This window comes from Corvus cornix, chromosome 3 (genome assembly GCF_000738735.6).
Source record: "Corvus cornix cornix isolate S_Up_H32 chromosome 3, ASM73873v5, whole genome shotgun sequence".
Classification (NCBI taxonomy): domain Eukaryota; kingdom Metazoa; phylum Chordata; class Aves; order Passeriformes; family Corvidae; genus Corvus; species Corvus cornix.
In genome coordinates this window covers 72,790,422-72,813,376 of record NC_047056.1, presented here as the reverse complement: position 1 = coordinate 72,813,376, position 22,955 = coordinate 72,790,422, and the positions used below count along the sequence as shown (strand labels likewise).

General features: G+C 33.3%; 1 protein-coding gene across 8 annotated transcripts in view; it reads left to right on the top strand.

Annotated features, from left to right (window-relative positions):
- The window catches only part of GRIK2 (glutamate ionotropic receptor kainate type subunit 2), a 366,191-nt gene that overhangs the window by 189,066 nt on the left and 154,170 nt on the right, over window positions 1-22,955 (top strand). For all 8 annotated transcript variants that reach the window (XR_005604049.1, XM_039568102.1, XM_039568100.1 and 5 more), the window contains 4 exons: window positions 3,103-3,246; window positions 4,492-4,599; window positions 11,587-11,700; window positions 19,963-20,169. Coding sequence is in view for 7 of the 8 variants with exons in the window: in XM_039568102.1 (XP_039424036.1) it covers window positions 3,103-3,246; window positions 4,492-4,599; window positions 11,587-11,700; window positions 19,963-20,169 (573 nt within the window). In the remaining variant the exon portion in view is untranslated. The remainder of the gene's footprint in view (window positions 1-3,102; window positions 3,247-4,491; window positions 4,600-11,586; window positions 11,701-19,962; window positions 20,170-22,955) is intronic.

Below are 22,955 nucleotides of genomic sequence, written 5' to 3'. Positions count from 1 at the left end.
ACACTCCTTTTGCCAAGTAGGAATGCAACATTCTCATTCTGTTCTAAACTCTTGGAAGCCTTAAATAAATAGAATAATAAATACAAGCTTAGCAAGAAGAACTTGTTGCAGTATGAAACGGGCATGTTAACACTTAAACCAGTGACCACAGTCTGTCTGAATTATTTCAAATGATATTATGGTCTGAAATCCAGTCAGTAACAAATGTACATGATGAAATAAGTTTCACAATGGATTAAAGACTTGATATGAATTTCTTTTAATGTGTTCATACCTTTTCAAGGACTTTGTTAATAAAAAGTGAAAGTGTTTCACTTCTATGCATTTATTGAATAATTTTGTCATGGTCACCTAGGAAACAAATGCAGGTATACATTTGTGAGCATTTGCAGTTTCATTGCATTCTTGATGCAGCTAAGGAAGTCATACTTGAAAGAACTTAAGCATCATTTTAATTAATGCACAAAATTTTTCAGAATACATTAGTGACCATCAGACACTAAGCAAAACCCTACAAACAGTTTGACCTTTAAAATGTAGTTGGATTTATCTCACAAGCATAAAGGAAGACAAAGATGATCTTGAGAAAAATGAGCTGCATACGGAAATTATAAGCTCTTCTACTTACTGTATTACTATTATTCAGATAATATACAGGTAAAGATAACATAAGAACTAAAATGTAGTGAAGTACATGCATACTTTACTAATCATCAGAATAAGCTTGTCTCATGCTATGCATTAAATGAACGGTACAATATCTTCCATTGAAATTTTTAATGATCCAATTCAGTTTAATACAAAACTAAGTAGAGAATAAGAATACTACGTATCAAGGTTAAGTTTTTACTTTTAGTTTGCATAGGACATTTTCTTCTAGAACATTTAAAGAACTGTTCAGGCTTTTTTAAAGAATTTTAGCAACATATTTGTCTTTGCATGAAAATCTAGATATACTTATTTTATGATGTGTTTGTAACTTGACAATAATGACTGTAGTAACTGGTAGATGCAGATTCAGGTTTATCCATCTGATAGGACAGGGCTTGTCAACTGAGTTATGGATATGACACTATTGCATTTTCTTCCTCATTTGCTTTGTCTTTGATGAGGAAATAGATTTTGACAACATGTTTTCAGAATCGTAGAATCATAGAATGTTAAGGAGTTGGAATGAACCTTAAAGATTATCTAGTCCCAGCCCTGCCTGCCGTGGACCAGGTTGCTCAGAGCTCCATTCAAACCGGCCTTGAACACTTCCAGCTATGGGAACATCCACAACATCTCTGAGGAACCTGTTCCAGTACCTCACCATATATATCTACCAGAGCTTATCATGTGCCTTTGACATCTTTGGGTGTTTTTGTCATCCTACAGGCTTCCACCTCGGTGGCTTATAGAATTTGACAGAAAGCCACGTTGTTCTGCATCTGGCATAATGTCCATTTGATTCCTTCTGACGAATCTTAGCAGTTCTACTTCCAAATTTGCATCTAATTAATCAGTTGGTGCTGGTATTGAAATTCTGATTGCTTCTTTGTGGGCTTTTTTTGCTAAAGTCTCATAGCAATTTCAATTTTCCTTCATTGGTACAAGGACTGCAGTTCTAGAAGTAAAACTGATTTAAAAAACAGTTTGCATTTCTGAGCCAGATTTATGTGTTGTACTTATTGTGTAGTTTATTTAAAAAGCTGTTGTCTGGACTTCAACTACTGCCAAGTCTTGCTTCTAGAATATTAAACTTTGCATGACGCTTACTCAGCATGTCATTCCAACTTTTTGGTGTTTCACTGCCTCCTTGTCAAATATCAGCTTGCCTTAAAAGCATTTTAATGCCTTGAAGATAATGAACAATTTGGCAGCAAAAATATTTTCTGACTGATTTGGAGCCCCTGCATAAACTGCTTGGAGTCTGAGATCATTGAAACCTATTATACTGGCTATTTAAAAATTAGGATTTATTTCTGTTTGAATTTTGAAACCTCTCCCTGGGAGAGCCATTTAAATGTGAGCATATATTTTTCTCTTTAACAGTAGCTTATGGGCTATAATGGTAGAATATTTTTGCATTTTTATGTTTAGTTTTATTGTAAAGAGCCTTGGGATGCCTTTGCATGAAAGGCACTATATAAGCTCATTTTGTATTGTATTGTATTGTATTGTGACAAGTGCAATAATCTCCAGGTTTCCTATCCATTAAAGAACTAATTTCACAGCTCACTAATTACGTGAATGAGAAGGGGAAATAGGTCCTTTTTCTCTAAGGTATGCTGAGCAGATGGCATAGCACTGATTTCCACCAGCTGAATCTAAGGTCCTCTTGTGCCTTTGGTTCCGAGGCTTGTCTCTGTTTGTCAAAGAGAAGAGCAGAGAGATGTCACGTTCTTGTACAGCATGACAGTGTGTACAGAGAGGCTGTCTTTGTCCTGTGCTAATACAGCATCACAGCACACACTACATCTAAGCCTATTTATTTAGGATGGGACATGAAAACTATTAAAATTAATAGTGCATTTTGATGTAATTCTAATATACCTCTGATTTATTGAAGATACTGATTAGTTCTGCCATAGGGATTTGAACTGATGCACATTCAAAAGTTAGTAATAAATCAATTGGGTACCGTTGGGATGGTATCTTGTCTGTAATTTCAAAAAAACCCCCCATTACTTCCTGAACCTGTACACTTTCCTTTATAGCTAAGGTTTTGTCAACTTGTTTCTTTTTTTCTTTCCCATCACTCATGAAAATAACCAGCTTAAATCAACCATGCACACAGTGATTTATATAGCTCTCTAACGCACTGCTTTTTAAAGTAACATGAGTCATCAGATACCAGTGTACTCCCATGATCCTGAAAAGTAGCTATTTGAGTCCTTTTTACAGCATTAAGAAGAGAAAAGCTGAGAATGACTGAAGATCTTGACATAAGTCTTGTAGGACTTGGCAAAAAGGCTATATTTTACAGTGCTGCACAAGCAGTTGGACCATTTTTCCCTTTAGCTTAATGAGCAGTGCTAATTTGTTGTTTCCTTCTCTCTCTGCTGGCCTGTCTCCTGTGTTTGCTTGGTGCTCATGGCTCTGATGTTGTTCTCATTTCAGACGGATGCAGCACTAATGTATGATGCAGTTCATGTGGTGTCCGTGGCTGTCCAGCAGTTCCCACAGATGACGGTCAGTTCACTGCAGTGCAACCGCCATAAACCATGGCGCTTTGGGACCCGCTTTATGAGTCTCATTAAGGAGGTGAGTCACTAATAAAGGATCCTGCTACCCTGCTTTCTTTTCTCCCAATTCCCATTTCCTTTTGCTTTCACTCTGCTTTGTTTCTTTTTTTTTCAGTAGATGGTAATTTCTTATCTTATGTATAAAGAGTTTAACAAGCAAGACGGCATTTTTATTTGAAAGTGGGTTTTCCTGAAGTATTATGTGGAACAAAAAAAATATGAAAGGGTGAAATAACTGCATTTTAAATAAAACTTATGTTTGTAGATAATTGGGTCTGTGTGGAGCATTTGTGGCGTAAAAACCTAAACACCTGAAACTCTAAACTGTAGACTGGTTGAGAGAAGTTCAGTGACTAAATACTGGCATAAGCTCACAGGGGCCAGGAATAAATTCTACTTCCTGGTTTAAAGTTTTTTTTTCATTTTCTATGGTGAATTCCTATACATCTCCTCGATTCTCCAATATGCTCTTTAGATACTGATAGTGATAGTAAACCTAGGAGATTAAAGGTGCTAAGGTGAACTGTGTAGACGATTCAAGTCTCTCATACTGTAACTCCTAATGCAGTGTTTCTCAATCTAGATATGCAAAATATTATGATGAGGAGAATTATTTGTAATGGAACGTATTTTTTTTTTCAAAATTGATTCCTTCTAGGATGATAATTTTATTTCCCACATTTCCTCTCCGCCTTTGTATTGTTTCAGAACTAGGGTAGATTTTCAGTTATAAAAAAATGAGGCTATTGCACTTTATTAAAAGTGAGGAATAAGCTCAGGAAGGCTGGCCCACTGACCTTAAATTTTGCTGTCTCAATGTGGTTTCAGGGGAATCAGCATCTTGCAAAAGCAAGACTTTATTTGAATGAAATTTCTTGAGAAAGAAACAAAGTCCAGCATTAATGGAACAGAGAAACTTGAGGGTTGGGGAGAGGGAGGTATGTAGGGAAGCAGAAGTGGAAATTCATGCATGAATAATAGTGGAATGAAAACAAAACAGCCTTTTATCTCATTCAGTAGAAGAGTCTATTGCCTGGCATGGAAAGTTTAAAAAAATGTCTATAAAGACTGAAGGAATGTTTTATTTCATTAGGAAAAATTAAATACAAAATATTTAAAACCAAAAATCAGCTACAAGGTAAATTATTTACGTGAAATGAATAATTAATGATCCCACTTTGGCAGGAGTAAAGTTTGTCCTTTTTGGGAATACAAAAAAGGAAGAGGTACTTATTTATAGAAATTGTTTTTTCTTTCTCCATAGGCCCACTGGGAAGGCCTCACAGGCAGAATAACTTTCAACAAAACCAATGGTTTAAGGACAGATTTTGATTTGGATGTCATCAGCCTCAAGGAAGAAGGTCTTGAAAAGGTGTGTAAGACATTTGTCTCCAAGGAGGTGCAAAACAAAACCAAACAAAACTTACTCCTTAAAAACATTTACAATAGTACTTCATGTGTTACGTAAAACAGAGTACCTGCTCTCAACTCAGTATCTCTATAAATGGTACTAAAAAGTTAAGATTTGGTATCCTGACAGGTTTAGCTGTATTCTGATGTTAATGTTTCTTGTACAGAGGTGGAGTGAGAGACCAAAGAATTGGGAAATGCTCTTTCCATGTAGCTTAATATTTTCTATATTTGAACTTAAGACTTTGGGAGGCATGTACAGATATTTTGCCTGCCTATATTACCCCATCACGGTCTGAAATCAGATCATCTTCTCTCCAGCCACCTTACCATGAAGAGATTATTGCAGGAAGCTACAGTGTCTCATTGTTGTGATCAGCAGGCAAAGGTTTTGCAACTTGCCTTGTAGTTTGCATTTAGATCTAGTGTTCAGTGTTCTGTAAGAACTATGTTTTCCTTCATCTTCAGATAAAGTTCTATCAGCTGTTGTCCCAAGGTGATAATTGTGGGCACAAATAAAAACAGAAATTAAGGGAAGAGACCATACTTCAGAGTTGCATTTCCTTTCTTCTGTAAATCACTAAATGGAGAAGCTAGCATAAGCAACATATTTCTCCAAGACTTCTTCTCATAAGACTAGCTTTGGAATATTGGAATATTTCTCTTACTGGGAAGATTTGTGAAAGTTCAGAAACCATGAGCTTGTCTTGACACACTTACATAGGTAATAAGATTTTTGTTGTCCAGTGGAAAACCTGTGATTCAAGAACTAAACTACATTTTAAAATGCTCAGCAAAACACTGACAGTGGATTTCTCCTATGAAATTTCCCATGAAGTGAGCTCTGGAAACCTAAGGGGGAAAAAGAGTATATAGTAGTGATTAGACTTGAAAAGCAAATTAATATTGTGGACAAATAGAATAGGTACAGTGCAACCTGTCTTCCTTACTGGAAATAGAAATGGAAGAATTGATGTCATGGTATAGCTAAATAAGTCAGCAGTAGCTGAAGACTCTGAATGTAAGTGACTACTGCTGAAAATGAGGAAAGGAAGTCTTTGTAATTTAAGATGGCTTTAGGAACATTAGGTGGGATTTGGGAACCACAAAGCAACATGAGATTTCTGGAAAATAAAATTGACATTGTCTCCATTGACAGTATGCTAGGAGATATATACATCAGTGAAAATATAGAGATAAAACAAGAAAGGTCTACAGAGAAATATGGAAGACAATAAAATTCAACAGGAAATACAGTAGTACTCTAGAACACATAATAGAAAAAAGGAACTTGGGAAACAGTTATATTGAAAGTTAAGTAAGAGACAACAGAAATAGTTGTTGAAGCATATGGATGTTTAAAAACAACCACCATGTGCTTGAGCTGTATATAAAGATTTTCATAGAAAAGGAAGATATTTTTGATACCTTCATGGTTTATTTTGGTCATATGACAAATGGAAGTGATAATATTATTTTTTCACCAAAAAGTGCAGTCAATCTTTGGAATGAGCAGTAAGAATCAGTTACTATATATGAGCAAAACCAGAGCAGTTTCTCTGGGGTGTAAGGAGATGAGATTAGGAAAAGGAAAATTCAAGTGTATGCACATTTTATTGAATTGCTTACTAAATATATGGAATGTGTGGTGTACTTTACTGAGAAAGATAAATCAGTGCCAATGGATAAATGTTTCTCTTTGAACAAAACTTCATTTTTCTGAAAGAATGCAAACCTTATTCATCTTGAATTCAGAGTGAATGATTAAATTCTGGAGCAGGACACTTCCTAGTAGAAAGAGTACATTTTAGCCAGCTCTTTTATTTAAAAGAACTGTCTCAAAGTTGGGTCTTTTTCCTCCAAGACAGAATTCTGTTAACGATGTGATGAATCACCCTTCTCTCAGTCCCCTACCTCCCTCCACATGTGCACTGCATCTCTCCATATCACACTCTTTCTCTCCTGCTTCCTGCTACTCCCTCCTTTCGTTTCTTCCTTCCTCTACCAGTCCTTAGTCTCTCCCTCCAGACCCTCCCTGCCTGCTTCCCTTTCCATCTAATCCTTCTCCCCTGTACCTATTAATCTCTCTCCATGCCCTTTCTCTCTATTTTCTTCTTCCTTCAGTAGCCTTTTCACATCTTTGTCCTTACCTTGTATGTTTTCAATGTTCTTTCCAAACCATCTTGTCAGACATCTCTGTCTATGTTGCTAGAGTTCCTGAACAATCTTTTTTTCCTTTTCTTCTGTACATCCAAGTGGGATGAGAAAAGGTGGGGAGATGAGAATTCTGTGCACCATAATATGTATATCATGTTTCCATACTGTAAGCTGTTATTATTTCTTCTAACCTCTTTCCAAATAAGGGGAAAATATTTGTTTTGTCAAGGACAACAGTTTAACTCAACAGCTTTAGCTGTAATCAATGAGGAGAAAAATGTTGATGGAAGGAAAAAAGAAAAATTATTGTGAAGAATTGCTAGAAGACATATTTTTTAACTTAGATTTTGTAAAAATATGTCCTAGACAAATTACCAGGTTAGTAAAATGGGAAATGACCTAAAGTGTTATAAGTTCAATGACTGCTGAAGTCAGTGACAACAGAACAATTCCTCATTGATTTAAAAAAAATGCTATGTGTGATCTCGGATTTTACAAATACTTGTTCCTGAAACTCTTGAACGAGAGGTGATAATCAGGCATCAGTCAATAAGAAGTATGTGTTTCCAAATAAAAATTCATGTCTGCCAAAAATGATAGCTCCTTGTAAGATGAAAATGATAAAATTAAGAGCTGATTAAAGTGCTGCTAATGTAATATACCAAAAAATTTTATTACAGTTGCTTTGGACAGACTGAAACTATTCATGATTAAGCAGAGTGAAAATCCAAAACTGTGACACTCCAGCATAATAAATTATAATTTAAATTGCAGTCAATCAGTCTTTACACTGCGGCTGTGTTGTGAGGAAAATTATTTTATACTTCAAGGAGATAACAAACACCTGAATTTAATACCTCTTTTGAAATGAAAATTTATCACTGAAGAAGAATCACATATCCTGAATAAGAGATGCTACAACTGGCTTGAAGCCTTGCTCAGAAACCTTCACATAGGATGAACATAAATAACACAAAATTAGTTGTAATTCATTGTCCAGCATATTTGAGAAAAATCTTGTTTTATTTTGTATCTTTAATAATGAGCTGGGAAAAAAAAAAACAGCAAATAGCATAAAAACCAGGTTTTTTAAGAGAGAGAAAAAAAAGAAGAAAGACATAGTAAATCTCTGGGAACCAGAAATATTGAAGTATTGTTATTAATGTTATATTTGGCACTGAAGGCATTAATATTAATATTACTGAAGAAAGCAAAATCAATTAAGCAATTTGAAAATGGGAAATACAGAAATATGAATAAACAATATTATTCCTAATGAAGTATAATTATTTCCTTGATGTAATCACCACTACTACTAACTACTTCACAAAAGTAAATGAAGAAGGTATACATAGACAACTCTTTGAGAGTTGAGTATGGCTCTGGTTTTGGCTGCTTAGTTAGTTGGTACCACTGCAGAAAGGCAACGATCCTTCCTAATATAATGATTGTGGCACTTCACCGTGAGTCATATTCACAGTTTTGATTGACTCAGACAAAAATAATGTTAATTTCCTCAGGAGAACTTTGAAGAAAAATCAAAAAGAATAATAGTTGAAAGTATACTTATCTGCCCATGAAGTTAAATCACTTTTCAAACATGCTGAAGTAAGAAAGCTACTGAATTTTTGTGACTAGCATCTCATGAGACCGAATCTCAGTAAAGTGCTCTAGAGCATGTGTAAACTCAGCAAATTTTAAGTTTTGTGAATGTACAATGCTTCTTTTTCGGGGGGAGGATGGTGAAATATTGTAATGGTTTTGACTTGGCCAGAGTTAAATTCCTTCATATAAGCTTGTATGGGGCTATGATTTGGATTTGAGCTGAAAACAGTGTTGATAATTCAGGAATGTTTCAGCAATTGCTAAGCAGCTCTTACACAGAGTCAAAGTCTCCTTAGCCTGCAGAGCTACGAAGTGATTCTGGGTGGGGATGTCTGGTTTTGAGGTACTGCAGTAACCTGATAGTTACCTGAAAGTTAAATATTTGGAAGCTTGGATGCAAGTTTTTAACCATTCACATGAAGTTGGGAAATTGTATTCCATGTCCTTGAGGACCCCCGCAATTACCATGTTACAGAATACTCTATGATATTCAGTGGTGGGTGTAGCTCTTGGAATTGTTTCAACTTAAATAAGACGATTCTTGCCTAAGCTAATCCTTTCTATCATTTTTCTTTGTCTCACTGTGGAGCACATGTTCACGGGTACACCTGGTTAGGATCCTGTACTTTGGATAATAAGTGTTAAAATGTTCAATTGGCATGGTCACTTCAGAATAGTTTAGCCATTTAGGGGAATTGGAAAGAAGAATAGGAGATTGAGGGCTTGACAATATAGTCACTTCCTGGGACTATATTCACAGTGTGAACATTCTCTCTAAAATGTATCTATAAATACCTGTTTCACTTTTTAGGAAAATTTTTAAGTTTGTTTAAAATAAATGTAACGCAATAAATTAAATTGTAGCTTGTTTGAATTTCAGTTATTACTATTTTGATGGTTTTTTTCTACATTTTTGGCATTTAAACTTTTCTAATAAAAAGACATTGGCAATTCTATTAAAAAAAATCTAGTTCAAAAAGCTACTTAAAAATTAGAACGCTGTGCTGAAACAAATAAAAAATAATTAACTTGCTTCACTATTTATGCAAATTTTTTTAGAAGAAGCAGCTTTGAAAACACATTTGTGTGATTTGGGAGCTATACATAGCAGTAATACATAAGAAGCTGTGGTGCAAATTGTTGAGTTTGAGCTCATCAATAAAGATAATCCAAAGAATGTCTAATTTTGAACCTCTGACTTTTGGTCCATTTCTTAGATTTTTGATTAACAAAAGTAGCAACAAAAGTACAATTAACCTAATTTAGAAAAATAATGCATCAATTTATCAAAACAGAAGTTTCTTTTTAAAGTAATGCTGTTGGTAGTTCTTATAAGTCTGCAGTAGATTAAGTCTGTAGTTAGATAAAATCCAAATTCTAAGAGTTGATATTCTTTTGCTTGTGGCTGTGACTATGTTAAAAAGTATGAGAGGAAGTATTTTAGTTAGCAATGTCTTACCTTTTGCCTATATAAATTTGAATTATGAACATGAACAAAGCATATGATTCAATGAATTTAGGATTTGAAATAGATCATATAAGTTGATGGTGTTTCCTTAGAAATTTTTGTGCTACTTTTGTACCTGAAGTTATATCCCATAGAGGAGATTAGTTCAGCTCCAATTATGCAGCAACAGGTTCAAACTCAGTTCTTTGTCATTCCTTGTTATTCCACTCTAGCTTGGTCTTTGAAATAAAGCAAACACTCTGATTGTCATAATTAACAGAACACTGCAATTAAATGTTAGCAACCCTTTTAAAATTTCTTAATTGTGACCAAGCTGCAAGGCTGAACATTTTGTGTTTTCTGAAAGCTTTTCAATTCACCAAATCAAGTGGTATTAAAACAGTAAATGAGAGAGAGGTTTTTTGGTAGCAAGGTCTGATTTCAATACTTTGAAATGATGTGTTAGATGTTATTTTCCAATTGTATTTCTAAGACACACATATTCTTCCTTTCTTTCATGATTCTTTGATCCGTTTATGAGTTACTGAATGGTCAAGTTTAAAAGAGTGACTTCTTGGAACAGAGTGTTAAGCAGGGAAGACAGACAAAATATTGATTCCTGTGGAACAGAAAGCTGTAGAAAAAGAGAACAAATTTGTCTTTTCTCTATTACAGCATCCACTGATTCATGCTCTGCTGTAGTCTCAGTTTTAGAAATGGAACTCTTTTTATCCACACCACACTGCATCCAAACTTACTTTACAGCCCTGTGGCAACAAATCACTTAAAAGTACACAAAGAGTCTCTCAGGACTCAATTGAAAAAATTATTTAAAAAATTTTGTGTGTTTATATAAATTCATATATATTTGCAATGAATCCTTACAGACATTTTTAATTTTTGTCTAGGTTTAATTTTAAAATATCTTTACCTGGTATTATAGATATTATTTAGTAATTGAAATTATTTTTTTAAATCCCATCTAAAACCAAAATAAAACATATTTATAGGGGTTTTTTTAGGCAATGGAGTAAAACAAACATTCTGATTTCTAAAATGGATAGTTATATTTACTGCTTGACCATTTTAATTGTATAGTGATGAAAATGCAGATAAATTACAGATAAGCCTCATTACCTACTAGTTAGTACTTAAGTCTGTCCTTGACCTGAACCTTAAAACATAACTTTGGATGTTCTTATTTAGATAAAAATCCTGTAGACTTTATTTCAAAGTATAAAATGTCAAAATACTCACATGTTGAAGATTTATCTGTAAATGAATTGTTATTGCACTTAGCCTGTTTCTGTCTTCTCCTTTACTTTTTCCCAAATACATATTCGTCCTGCTGTTCTCTCTGATTACAGGAAAGGGTAAATCCATTTGTCGAGACAATGCTCTCTACTCTGCAAATGAATTTCTGCCTGTCAAGTTATCTTCAGATTTGGTTTATCTCGAGAAATGGAAAATTAAGTATTAAGAGTAGCTTTAGATATTTTTTATGTCATTTTTACACTTAATGTCACACTTCACAAAACAATAATTTGAGGTATTGGTAATCATATTTTAAATAAGCAGACTTCAAATGCAATGATAGAGAAAAATGGAACAAAATTTAATACTACCTATTAGCAATCAAATCTTTTTCCCTGTAGCAATCTGTTTTTCCTTACAGTGTTCTTTTCTACATGCTGAAATGTAACTAATGGGCAATTTACACAGTAATTTACTGTTTTATAGGTTGGAACTTGGGATCCGTTGAGCGGCCTTAACATGACAGAGAATCAGAAAGGAAAACCAGCAAACATCACAGATTCCCTGTCCAATCGCTCTTTAATTGTTACTACCATCTTGGTAAGCAATTATATTTGCTTTTCCAGAAATACAGTTGTGCAGAAAAACTCATAGAATGTGACACACTAATTGCAATAGTAATGAACAATCTGCAGTGCGTGTTACCATTACTTAGAATTTACCGTGTCATGAATGAGCTCCATTTGCTAAGCTACTCAGGGATGTTTACTCTTACCTTAATTGTAAGCAAGCCATCCCAATTTTAGAGTTATGTTAATTGATTAGTAATTTAAATTTTCTTACTATTGAATAAAATGTCTTCTTTTTTACAAAGTTACTTACTGCAGCACCATATGAGAGGACAAAGGATAGTGGTTTAAAAAAGTGTTATGTCTGTTAGCCTGATGATTTTAGCCAGCAAAAAGTTATTGCTTCTTTTTGCTATTCTAACACCTCAAAGAAAAGTACAAAGTACTTAATATTCATTTAGCATTATTATTACCCAATTATGGAGATGAAATTTTTAGTTGTACAGATATTTAATTGATCTGTCCTTTGAACTAGACCAGAAGAAACAATTTGAGTAACTTCTTTTTTATTGTCATTTTTGGCAAATTTACAACAGTGAATCAGGTATTTTTTACTTATAACTAAATACATTTATTTATGTAAAAATTAGTGTTCATTTATTTCCTCACGGTAATTTTGAAATAGTAATTTTAATTTCAATACAAATGAAAAAGTTTCTAGAAGCTTGTCTGCTGTGTTTGTCTGCTGCCACCATTATGATGAATTTGCAGATATCAAAAAAGAATCCACTCCCTGGCAGTTGTATACTTTATTAAGAAGCTTTTACCTACCGACACATATTTTGATGTTTCAAGCCAGAATGAATCTTTACAGGTGTATAGACACAAATGCCAGTGTGCTTTTAACCTTTCATGTAACATAAGTCATATAATTTCACCCAGTGGGTAGCTTTTCATTGCTGTTTACAAATGATAAAAGATTCTTTAAAATCCTTTGTTTCATTTATTCTACTAATTGAAAAATACATACCACATATACAAATTGGAACATGGATGACTCATTTTCAGATGTAAGTTCTTATGCCAAGACCAGCACAGTTTTGCCACAACTTTCTCTTGTACAATTAGTTATAGTAGTGGTACTCTATAGTTATAATTTAGTTTATAAATTTTTAATCCCTTGTTTCTTTTTTATTAATGAAATGTAAATGCATGTCTTATAGTCTCTTATAGTAAAAGCATATCTTCCAGAGTATTAATCTGTCAATTTTCTTCCCACCGACTTTCACAAGTTTCCTATACGTAAAAACTACTGCATCATAAGTAAATTTTCTTAGTAATTCCAGCTGACTTTCCATGCTCTCTACGCTGTTGTTGCTTTCTACCCAAATATCCTACCTAGGATTTTTCTTGATGCTTTTCACTGATATATAACTTTTATTCACGTGACTATAATTGTTGCTAGAATCACTGCTTTACAGAATATAGTCCTGTCTCTGTGTGACCTGTTCTCTTCATTACTCAGTGATGAACCAGCCTTTGTATCTGTACTCCTCCATAGACATCACTGTATGCTTGATTCCAGATCAGTGATAACAATACTGGGACAAGGATCAATCCCTGCAAGATTACATAAGAAACACTCAATAACTTAGGATGTTTCAAGTCTGTTTGTGTTTTAACATCTGTTAGTTGATGAGATTTGAGTTAATATACTCAAAATATCATATTGCTTTTATATAGTGATATTAGTATAATTTTGGTTGAAATAATTAGCTCAAGAAATGGAAAATTGCACAACTGTAAATAGCACTGCTGCCAATGAACTCTGATTTTAATTTGGCAAAACTCACAAAAGAAGACTCCTGAGATTTAAGAGAAAAGCTGCTTTCTGTAATCAAGGATACCCTTTCTTTTAAGACTTAACTTCTTATAATTCTTTTATAAGTATTCATCCTCTTTGCAGGTATTTAAATAATGCAATAAATAAAATAAATATGAAGACTTTAAATTGGTGCTATAAGTTGCTCACTTGCTTTTTTTACTTCAGTTACTGTTTAGTAAAAGTTTTGGTAGTTGCAGTTATTCTTTTCAGCTCTGAAGAATGGTACTCAGAAGAAGTGGTACAAATTGTAAGAGCTCTACTCAGAATAATAAAAAGGACCCAAACCGTTTTTTGGTGCATAAGCACATATACTAGCTTAATTTGGTAGTTCTATCTTTTTTGTGCTTAAAAAATACATTTATGTTGGACAGAAAGCATATTATCGAATATTCATTTTGTGGCAATGCAAGGGAACAATACAAAATTCTAAAGCTCCTAGAAACATACCTTCTTCATCATCAGCTTCCTTTTCTCTGCTTTTTTGAGTCTATAAAATCTTGCTTGAAACAAAAAGAAAAGGCAATTTTATCATTTAAGCTGTTCATATGGTTTTTCTATTCTGGATTTTTCACTTTAAGAATTCCCTACAGTAGTCTATAGTATGCTGCCAGCTGCGGAGCCTTAATCATTTTTCTCTTGTAGTTTGCTTTAATGCTCACTTTTGATTTAAATATCCCAGTCTTTATTTTTAATTCTGTTTCTGAAATTCGGAACAATGCTTTTTCCTCCTATATTTTGCAGTCATTAAGATCTTTACAGCTGTGAGTAAGTATACCCTGCATTTTCAGTGGTGACTGAGTCTCAAAAAGAAGAAAATAGATTGATGGGAAAAATAATAAAAAATAAAGTGGGAATCATAAATTCTTCTACTGCAAGTAAGGACTGAGCTATGTGCTCCTTTTGGTCTTGAATTTTTCATAATGCATTTTACAGGTACCTAGCTGAAAGATTATTCCTCGGTTTCTCAACATTTCAGTGCTCTATTCTGGAAAGGGGCAGGGGTTCTCAGGACTTTATCCTGTTTCAGAAATCTACATACATGTAGTTCTTGTGAAGAAACATGTCTGGTTTCCAAGTTCTGGTCCCTTAGCAACCCGAAACACCAGCTGAACATCTCCACTAGAGAGATAGTCAGGTTTTTTTAGGGGAGGGGGGAAATTTGAGAAATAATAATAAGTATGTTGTTTTTATCTTTTATAACCATAGCTTTGGGTATATCAATCTTTTTGATACTATTGCTTTATTTTATTTTAGAACCACCTTCACTGAAACTTCAGAATTTCTTTTTCATTTAAAAGTCTACTTTCTGAATAATCTACATTTAGAAAAACCAAACCAAACAAAAACCCTACAGAAAACAAATTTTCGACGTCAGTAATAAGGGTTTCTCTTCATTTGATTCTCCTAAATTGACTCCTTCCAGAACTCTGATACATTTCTTTTCTTTAGACTTTAGATGTAGGTATCTAAATATTTTTTTTCTTGTATATATTCTACTTCAAATTTGAAAGATTTTTAACTTTGGAATTCAATTTCCATGTTTATAAAGGTATGTGCATGGTGCTTAGTTTTTTTATGCTGATTGCATACCAGCCTGTACATATTATCATACTGGCTCCTTTGCCCTGTTCTGCTGAAATAAATGCTTGTTTCCTTTCCTGTGTAGTTTTTATGTACTTTTCTGTATCTGCTTACATCAAAGCTCAGAAAAGCTCACAGTTTTCAAGTTTAATTTTTCCAAGAAATGTGTGAAAGTTATGAAAGGTGTGTGATGTTCTCAATTTAGTAGTTTTTTGTTACTTTGCTCTTGAAAAGAGAAATTACCTTTTTTATTGTCCTTCCCTGAAGAAAAAGTGCTTTGAAATAGGAATGAATTAGAAGGAATTAGAAGGAATAATTACAATGAATTTTAAAACAATTTTATTTAGTTCAAAGTATAGTATTTCCACAGTGTATTTTATTTATAAAGGCTGCTTTCTCAAATGGGTAGTGCATAATTTCTCTCCCTTTTCTTTTGGATACCTAAGCATGAGTTTTCAACGGCCAAATTTTAAATTAATGTATATTAAAAGAATATTAAAATTTAAAGAAAAAAATTATCTGTTGTCTTTATAAAGCTGGGTCAGCCATCAATTGTTTTGATTGATAGTAACTAGTAGATTGCTTCACCTCTCCCACTAGAATTTTGACTGCCTACTGTGGAAGCCTATTATGTATTACTTACATCTGATATAAATGTTAAGAAGATATGGCAGTCTTTTACCACGCCGGTATCCCACCTTCTAGTGAACAGAAGCAAATAACTAAAAATCTCTGTCCTAGCAGTGGCAAATTTTCAAGATGGTTTTCCTCTTTTCATCATTAGGGCTTCCACTTTCTTTTTTTTGGCTTTTTTTTTTTTTTTTTTTACTTTGTTTTGCTTTTTTCAATATTGGTAGTAATAAATTCTAGATTCTTTAAAAAATATGTTAGTCCATGTTGAAATTATCAAGGAAAAATCCGTATGTTTGATTAATATTCGTAAAAAAATAAAAGAAGTTGAAATTTAAAACTTGTGATTTCTAGTAATATCTTTATAGTTGAAATATAATATAACTCACAGGAATAATTCAAGTCAGTATGTATTGTCCAAATCTGAAAAGAAAAAGAGAAATTTTAGAATATTTTTTTTAGAATAAGTGTGCTTTCATTCAAGCATTAGCTGTACATTTTTGAAATTAAAACCAGTCTGTAAAGATACAATATTAATTACTTTTCAAAGATTTATCTTCTATTTGCAGATATAGTTTTTAATCTCCCTGTGATTCCACTGTTCCTTGTGACCATATCTTTATTTGCAGTAGTTTTAGCTAAGTTTATTTTACAGTAAATTTTCTCAGAAAAAAATTTTTTTTGCATTTACTATTTTATGTGCATTCTCACTTTTAGTGCTTATCTGGTGTGGGGTGGGGCTCTTCTGTATCCCTCTTCACTGAAGATATTTTAGTCCTATGAGATATTAAATGATGACTTTGATCTTAAAATTTTGTGAAAAGCTGACCTGTTGTTTAAAAATTTAGAGTAGCAATGTTTTCTGGAAACGTTGTCTCTTCCCGAGGTTTCATTCAGGAGTCTGTAGTCAGTGTTTATTCAGTGACTTTTTGTTTCAAGCTACTTGTGTCATTTCAAGCAATAATAAAAGTGCTAATGGGAAGGTGTTTAGTTGTTTTCCTGGGGAGATGTGTCCAGTTGAAAGACTTAATTTCAACTGAAACTGTTTAGAATATTTCAAAGAATACTCGTTTTGTGATGTGGTTTAGTAATTTTTAAGGGTCATGCTCTCAGGAACTGAAGGAAAAAAATAAATTGTGAACAATATTAAAGTAGGTATAAACCAGCTGCCAATCTACAAATTACTTAGTTTAAAAACTCTGTCTACGTAATCAGTGAGAATTGTCCCAGTGAAAGATTTTGGTGGCAGTGATAATCCACCAAGAAGCAACGGTGATTGTACATTTAACGCATAGACACTTCCCTGAGAGTGTGTTTAGCAACCAGTTTTACATTAGCCCATTCTATAAATTTAGAGCTTGAGCAAATAAAGCACATAGCACCCTTTGCATGCACTTGTCCAGAGTACATTAATGCCATGTTCAGTATTTAGAATGGGTATTACTTGAGGAAGAAGCAAACTAGAGAAAACTTTGGGATTAATAAGAGCTATAACAGTTGAAGCTGCCAACACCAATTCTGCTCAAGTTAAGTAAAAAATTGCTTTACATTGCAAATAAAAGGTCTGAAGAGAAAAAACTAATGTTTTGTACGGTAGAAGATTATAAGGAAAAGCAACAAGTACCAGTAAGAAATTACTTAATGTAGGATTGGAAAGGCATTAAGAGAGTATTAATAACTTATTGATCAGTCTTCTCAGCAAAAGCTGAGAATCATTAAATAGTAGTACAGATACTATTGTAGCCCTTATCCAAGCTGGCCAGAGTAAAGAATATAAATGAGTATGGAGTTGGAGCTAAAAATCCCTGAAAGGATTGCAGGATTTAAAATTTTTTTTCTAACAAAATATAAAAACGCATCAGCATCAGCAGAACAGATAAAATGTCTGAGTATTATTGTAAAGATCTGACAGAAAAAAAAGTAGGAAAGTAGGAATGTGTCAAGGAGCTGGATCGCTCAATTAAGAAAATCCTGCTGTGCTTATTAAGTAAGGGAGAATTAAAAGCATGAATTGACTATTACACTTCCTCCCTGTTATTGCACATATTTAAGTTCTGTCCCAGATAACTCAAGGTTGCTTGGAATGGAAGACAGAGACAAAAATGTTGTCAAGAATCTTGCCAAGATTCCAGAGATTGGGGGATGTGTAAGACTGTAAATATCTGAACAGTTCTGAGAGCAAATATCTAGGATCTGTGCACATGAGCATTCCAAGCTATACTGGAATTTCTTCATGCCTACAGAACAGGCCTTGACACTGTGTAAGCACTGCTCAGCAGTAATGAAAATATTCCTGTGCTATAACACTGATTTGAGCACAAATCAAAACCATACTAGTCAATGTGAAGAAAATTGCTGCTACCCCAGACAAAACAAGCACAGTATGTTTTGTCTTAGCAGAGCTTCTGCTTGGCCAGTGGTGTGCTTTCTTTAAGGTATTCTCACTTCACTTGAAAAAACTGTTTTCCTTACAGTTGTTTTCTTTGAGATATTTCATACCAGTTTCCCAAGTTTATTAACAACTATTTTCACACATAGTTTTTGCTCTGATACCATCTCTGCTTCTCAAGAATTATTCAATGATCCTTGTCATTTAAATTGCTTTCAACTTTCATATTCTCTGCTAGGTCTTTGTTCTTGTCAGTACCTAGAAGAGCTCTTCTGGTGTCATTTGCTTATCTGTTTGAGAAATTTCTGTCAAAACATCCTAGTAGTTTGGCTGGACAATTTACTTCCTGTTCATTCCTTGTTAACTGTATGAAGATCAGTGATGTACTTTTTTAAGATGTGGCTGTAATCTTACATATTTCAATTGAAGTATATAACAGTTCTTTTAAGAGCAAGATTTTTCCCTGCATTCTCCTTTTTGCTTCTTTGGGTAAAATCTTATGTACTAAAGTTCCAGTTTTATGTGGATATAACGTTCAAATCATGGGAAACCTCAAGGCAGAAGATTACATCAGGAGTGTTGACTTATTAAAGCTGTCAGATGCCTGTGGAATGAAATGCCTTTAACCCCACTGAGTGCTGATGTGGACATTTAGGACTGTAAGAATTTTCTTAAGTTGCCCTGGAGAGTTTATCTAATTATTCACTGAGTCTTGTATTTGGTGCAGTGATTTGATCTACTACAATTTGTCTTACCTTACTTGTTTTTTTTTTTTAATTGTTAAAAATGAAAAAAGTCTCTCCCAAAGGTGAGCAAAGACTGAGTTGCATATGTAACTTTAAAAACACAGCTTGAATACTGGTTTCATATTATTGTGGAAAAACTACCATTTGCTTTTAGTATTTTTCCCTTTAGCTTTCTATTTGCTAAAGGCTATCCTATATTGAGAAACAGATGTAAAAATACTATGTTTTGCTAAATGTTAATTTTCTTCCTATAATAATGATTATTCAGCCAATCATTTTAATTTGTTTGCTGTCTGTTTGCACACCACTTAATGCAAAAAAAAAGTTACATTGTAATTTGATTTAAACATAAAAAGATATATGCTTAAAGAAATTTAATTCAGTTTTCATGGGATGTCTATCATAGAATTTACTTTTTGTGTAAAGTTTTTTCAGGCTTTCCTGCAGTCTCGTAAACGGCAGCCTGTAACTTGAGGCAATAGAGAAGTGGGTACTTTCACTGACTTTTTCCTCCCTTTGTGGGTTTCTTACACTTTAACAAAGCATTGAGTAAACTGTTTAAATACTTGTATAAATAAAAGTGTAAAATCTAATACTTAAAATATTTGATTGATGTTTGGGGTTTTAATTAAGTTTTTTTCAGTTGCCAAAGCACATTGTTTCTGCATTTTAAAAGGCTTTCTTTGTCCAAACAAAATGTATTGTATCCAAACAATACATTTGATGTCACTGTATAATGCAATTAGTTAAGGAGCACATTTAAATTTAGTGTCTATATGCATTCCTTGAAGATTTCTACAGTGCTTAGAGTGTAATTTTTTCCAAAAAAATGAAGAAGAGAATCTTTGAAAATATATGAAGACTTAGACTCACATAACCAAAGCTAAAAGGATTCTGCTTTTCATATTATTTCTTTGTATGGGGAGTGGTGTCATGACTGTATGAATATGTATGCACGACTGTATGCATATGTATGCACATGGCTGTCTGCTACTTAGGGCTAAAACGAGAAGAAAGGTATGGGGACACTCATTATCCTTTCTGTCTTTATAATTCTTACAGGAAGAGCCATATGTCATGTTCAAGAAGTCTGACAAACCATTGTACGGAAATGATCGTTTTGAAGGTTATTGCATTGACCTCCTCAGGGAGCTGTCTACTATCCTTGGATTTTCCTATGAGATTAGGCTGGTGGAAGATGGAAAATATGGAGCCCAAGAAGATGCCAGTGGACAGTGGAATGGGATGGTTCGTGAGCTAATTGATCACGTAAGTTAACTTTTACAAGCTTTTAACTATGCATTTAGATTTCAAACCTTTCTATATAAATTGTAAAACTTTTATGATAATACCATTTGAATACTACTGTTTTCAAAATGCAGATGTTTTAAGAATTAATGCAAGTAGATTTATACCCATTATTTCTTTAGTGGAGAATTTGTAAAAAAATGCATCTCTGTTTTGCCCGTAGGCAGTGTTTGTTTTGGTTCAGCTCTTCTGTAGCATGTGTCTAAGTCAAAAATATGAAATAAGTAGTACTCAGAATTTATTTCTGAGAACAAATATATGGGGTTTTATAACAAAACATACATCTTTGCTACAGCAGTACAAGTCAGGTCTCCTCTTCTGATGGTGGATGTGAGATGTTGTCTTAGAGAAATTTCTGTGTGTGAAGTGTAAATACACACATTATTTGATATTCATCCTTCTTGAAATTTTAGCAATAAAGTGAAAGAAATAAGACAAAAAATGTCAACGTATACTGATGGAACAAATTAAGGTCACACCAGATGCCATTACAATTGACAGCAAGTGATTAAGGGAGGCATTACTTCAGGTTCTGCAAAATGTGTTTCCTCAATTGGTCATGCCAGTTGAATTCAGTCTCTTAGAAACATTTTCATAAATTTAAAAATTATGGCATTGTTCCTTTCTTCATTTATTTGAGTGAAATGCTTCATAGCATTTTCTCATGTGGTCAAAGATTGAAAGGAAACACATTCTGCACATCACAGTAATTTAAAATAGAAGATTATAGTTACTTCAAGTGGAACCTCTTAATGATGGCAAAAACTGCATGAATAGCTTGAAAAAACATTTACTTATTTTGTTTCAATTTGCTTTAAGATTTCAGCAGATGGGCAGAACATGAGCTAATCAAAATATTCATATTTACTAGGAGAGATGATCTTCATGCTTTTCTAGTAAGATAATCTGGTATTGGCGTTGCAACAGATGTTGATTATGCCTGGCTTCACACTTCCAAGAAGAATGCATGGGAGTATTATATTATCTTTAAATGTGTGTATGCATTATACCTAGTACACACACATAGATAGCAAACATATTTAGTTACTCTCTGTCCATCTCTATAAATGTGCATTTTTACATTTGAAAAGGTGCATAGGCCTGTTCAACTATTAGATTTGATGCTTGTTAGGTAGTGCCATCATCTGGAACTAATTTTCCATGATTGAGGTAGATATTGTGGAAGTATTTATTCAGAAGCAAAAATTAATCACATTTTTATATGTCTTTTATTATTTAGCCTTAAAGCATTCTTAAGAAAACACTAGTATGGCCTCCTAAACTTTACACTAAGATAATCTTAAAATAAAATGCATTTGAAAAAGTTATGGCAGTAAAGTGTGTGGAACAGTAGCTTTCCCCATCCTTTCCTCTTAATAACACAGAATTCTTTTTATATTCTTATATATTTTTTATATTCTTATTATGTTATTCTTAATAACACGTATTCTTTTTCCCCATAAAAAATATACAACTAAACATAGATTAAAATTTATTTTGCCTATTGAAATGATTTTTACTTAGGAGTCAAAAAAGTTTAGAGACCGTATTAGTACGTATGGAAGATGTAGTCCAACTTCCTAATATGGACCATAACTTTCACTAGTCTCTCTCAATTTCTCACTTATTAAATTTTTTTCTTAAATTTTTCTCTGGTTTTATCTATTCTTACTTTGTAATCTATTTGAATACATGCAATTTATTTATACACCTGTGCCCTTTATTTACATGCATATTATTGGTGCATTTTACTAGCAAGCAACACTTCAGACCTCAAAACTGAGGCACAAGAGTTTAGTGAAGAGCTCCAGATAGTTACCACCTTGGGTGTTTCCATATGGTTAGTACTTCATGTGCTCCATTAGCTTTCCAGTCTTTCTTTTCCCTTGGAGAATATTTTTAAATTGTCATAAAGGTTTTCTTTTCTATAAAGTAATGTCATAAAATCAATTAGTTAATTTTTTGAAAGGTGAAATGATTCTATATTTTTCAGCTAGATTTTCTAATTGAAGCAGATAGACTACAGAATAAAGACAGTTCTTGAAGTTGCCATATTAGTTGCATCTGTTTTTAGATGAAGAATGATTTTAGGAATTATTTTCATCTGTTTGTTACGTTTTGTCTGTCACTTAAGTTTAGAAAGAAAGGTTACTATGCTGTAGTACGTATATTTGCAAGGGTAATGTGTAACATGCATAACCCAAGAATAAATGAAGTGAATAATTTTGGTGTATTATATGTATAGAAAGGAAAATGCACAATTTGGATAAAGATTAAAAGTACCAAACAAAATCTAAGATTTAAATGAACTGTTTAAATCAATACTTAGTCACTTTGCATAATTGCTGGAACTCAAAAGTGTAAGTGAAATAAAGATAATGCTACCTGAGTTGAGCTCAGCATATCATGTCAGTTTCAGGATTTAAATTTAATAGCATGAAGAGAGACTGAATTGTTGACATCAGGCTCTGTTTGTTTTCAATCTCCTTTCCCATAGTTTGGTCATGTTTCTTCTTTCTTTGACTGTTTTACTCAGAGTTCACCGTCTGCATTCTGATATTTGTCTCCAAGCAATAAGTAGCTTCTTTTTGAATTTGTGGTAAATACTGACAGTGAAAATTAGTGCAGTGATCCCTTTGACAACTGACAATGAATTCTTGTTGAGAAAAAGACACTGCTCTCTAGAGTTGCAAATGTAAGACAAATATTAACTAGGATAGCAAATATAGGTGAAATTTCTCTATGAC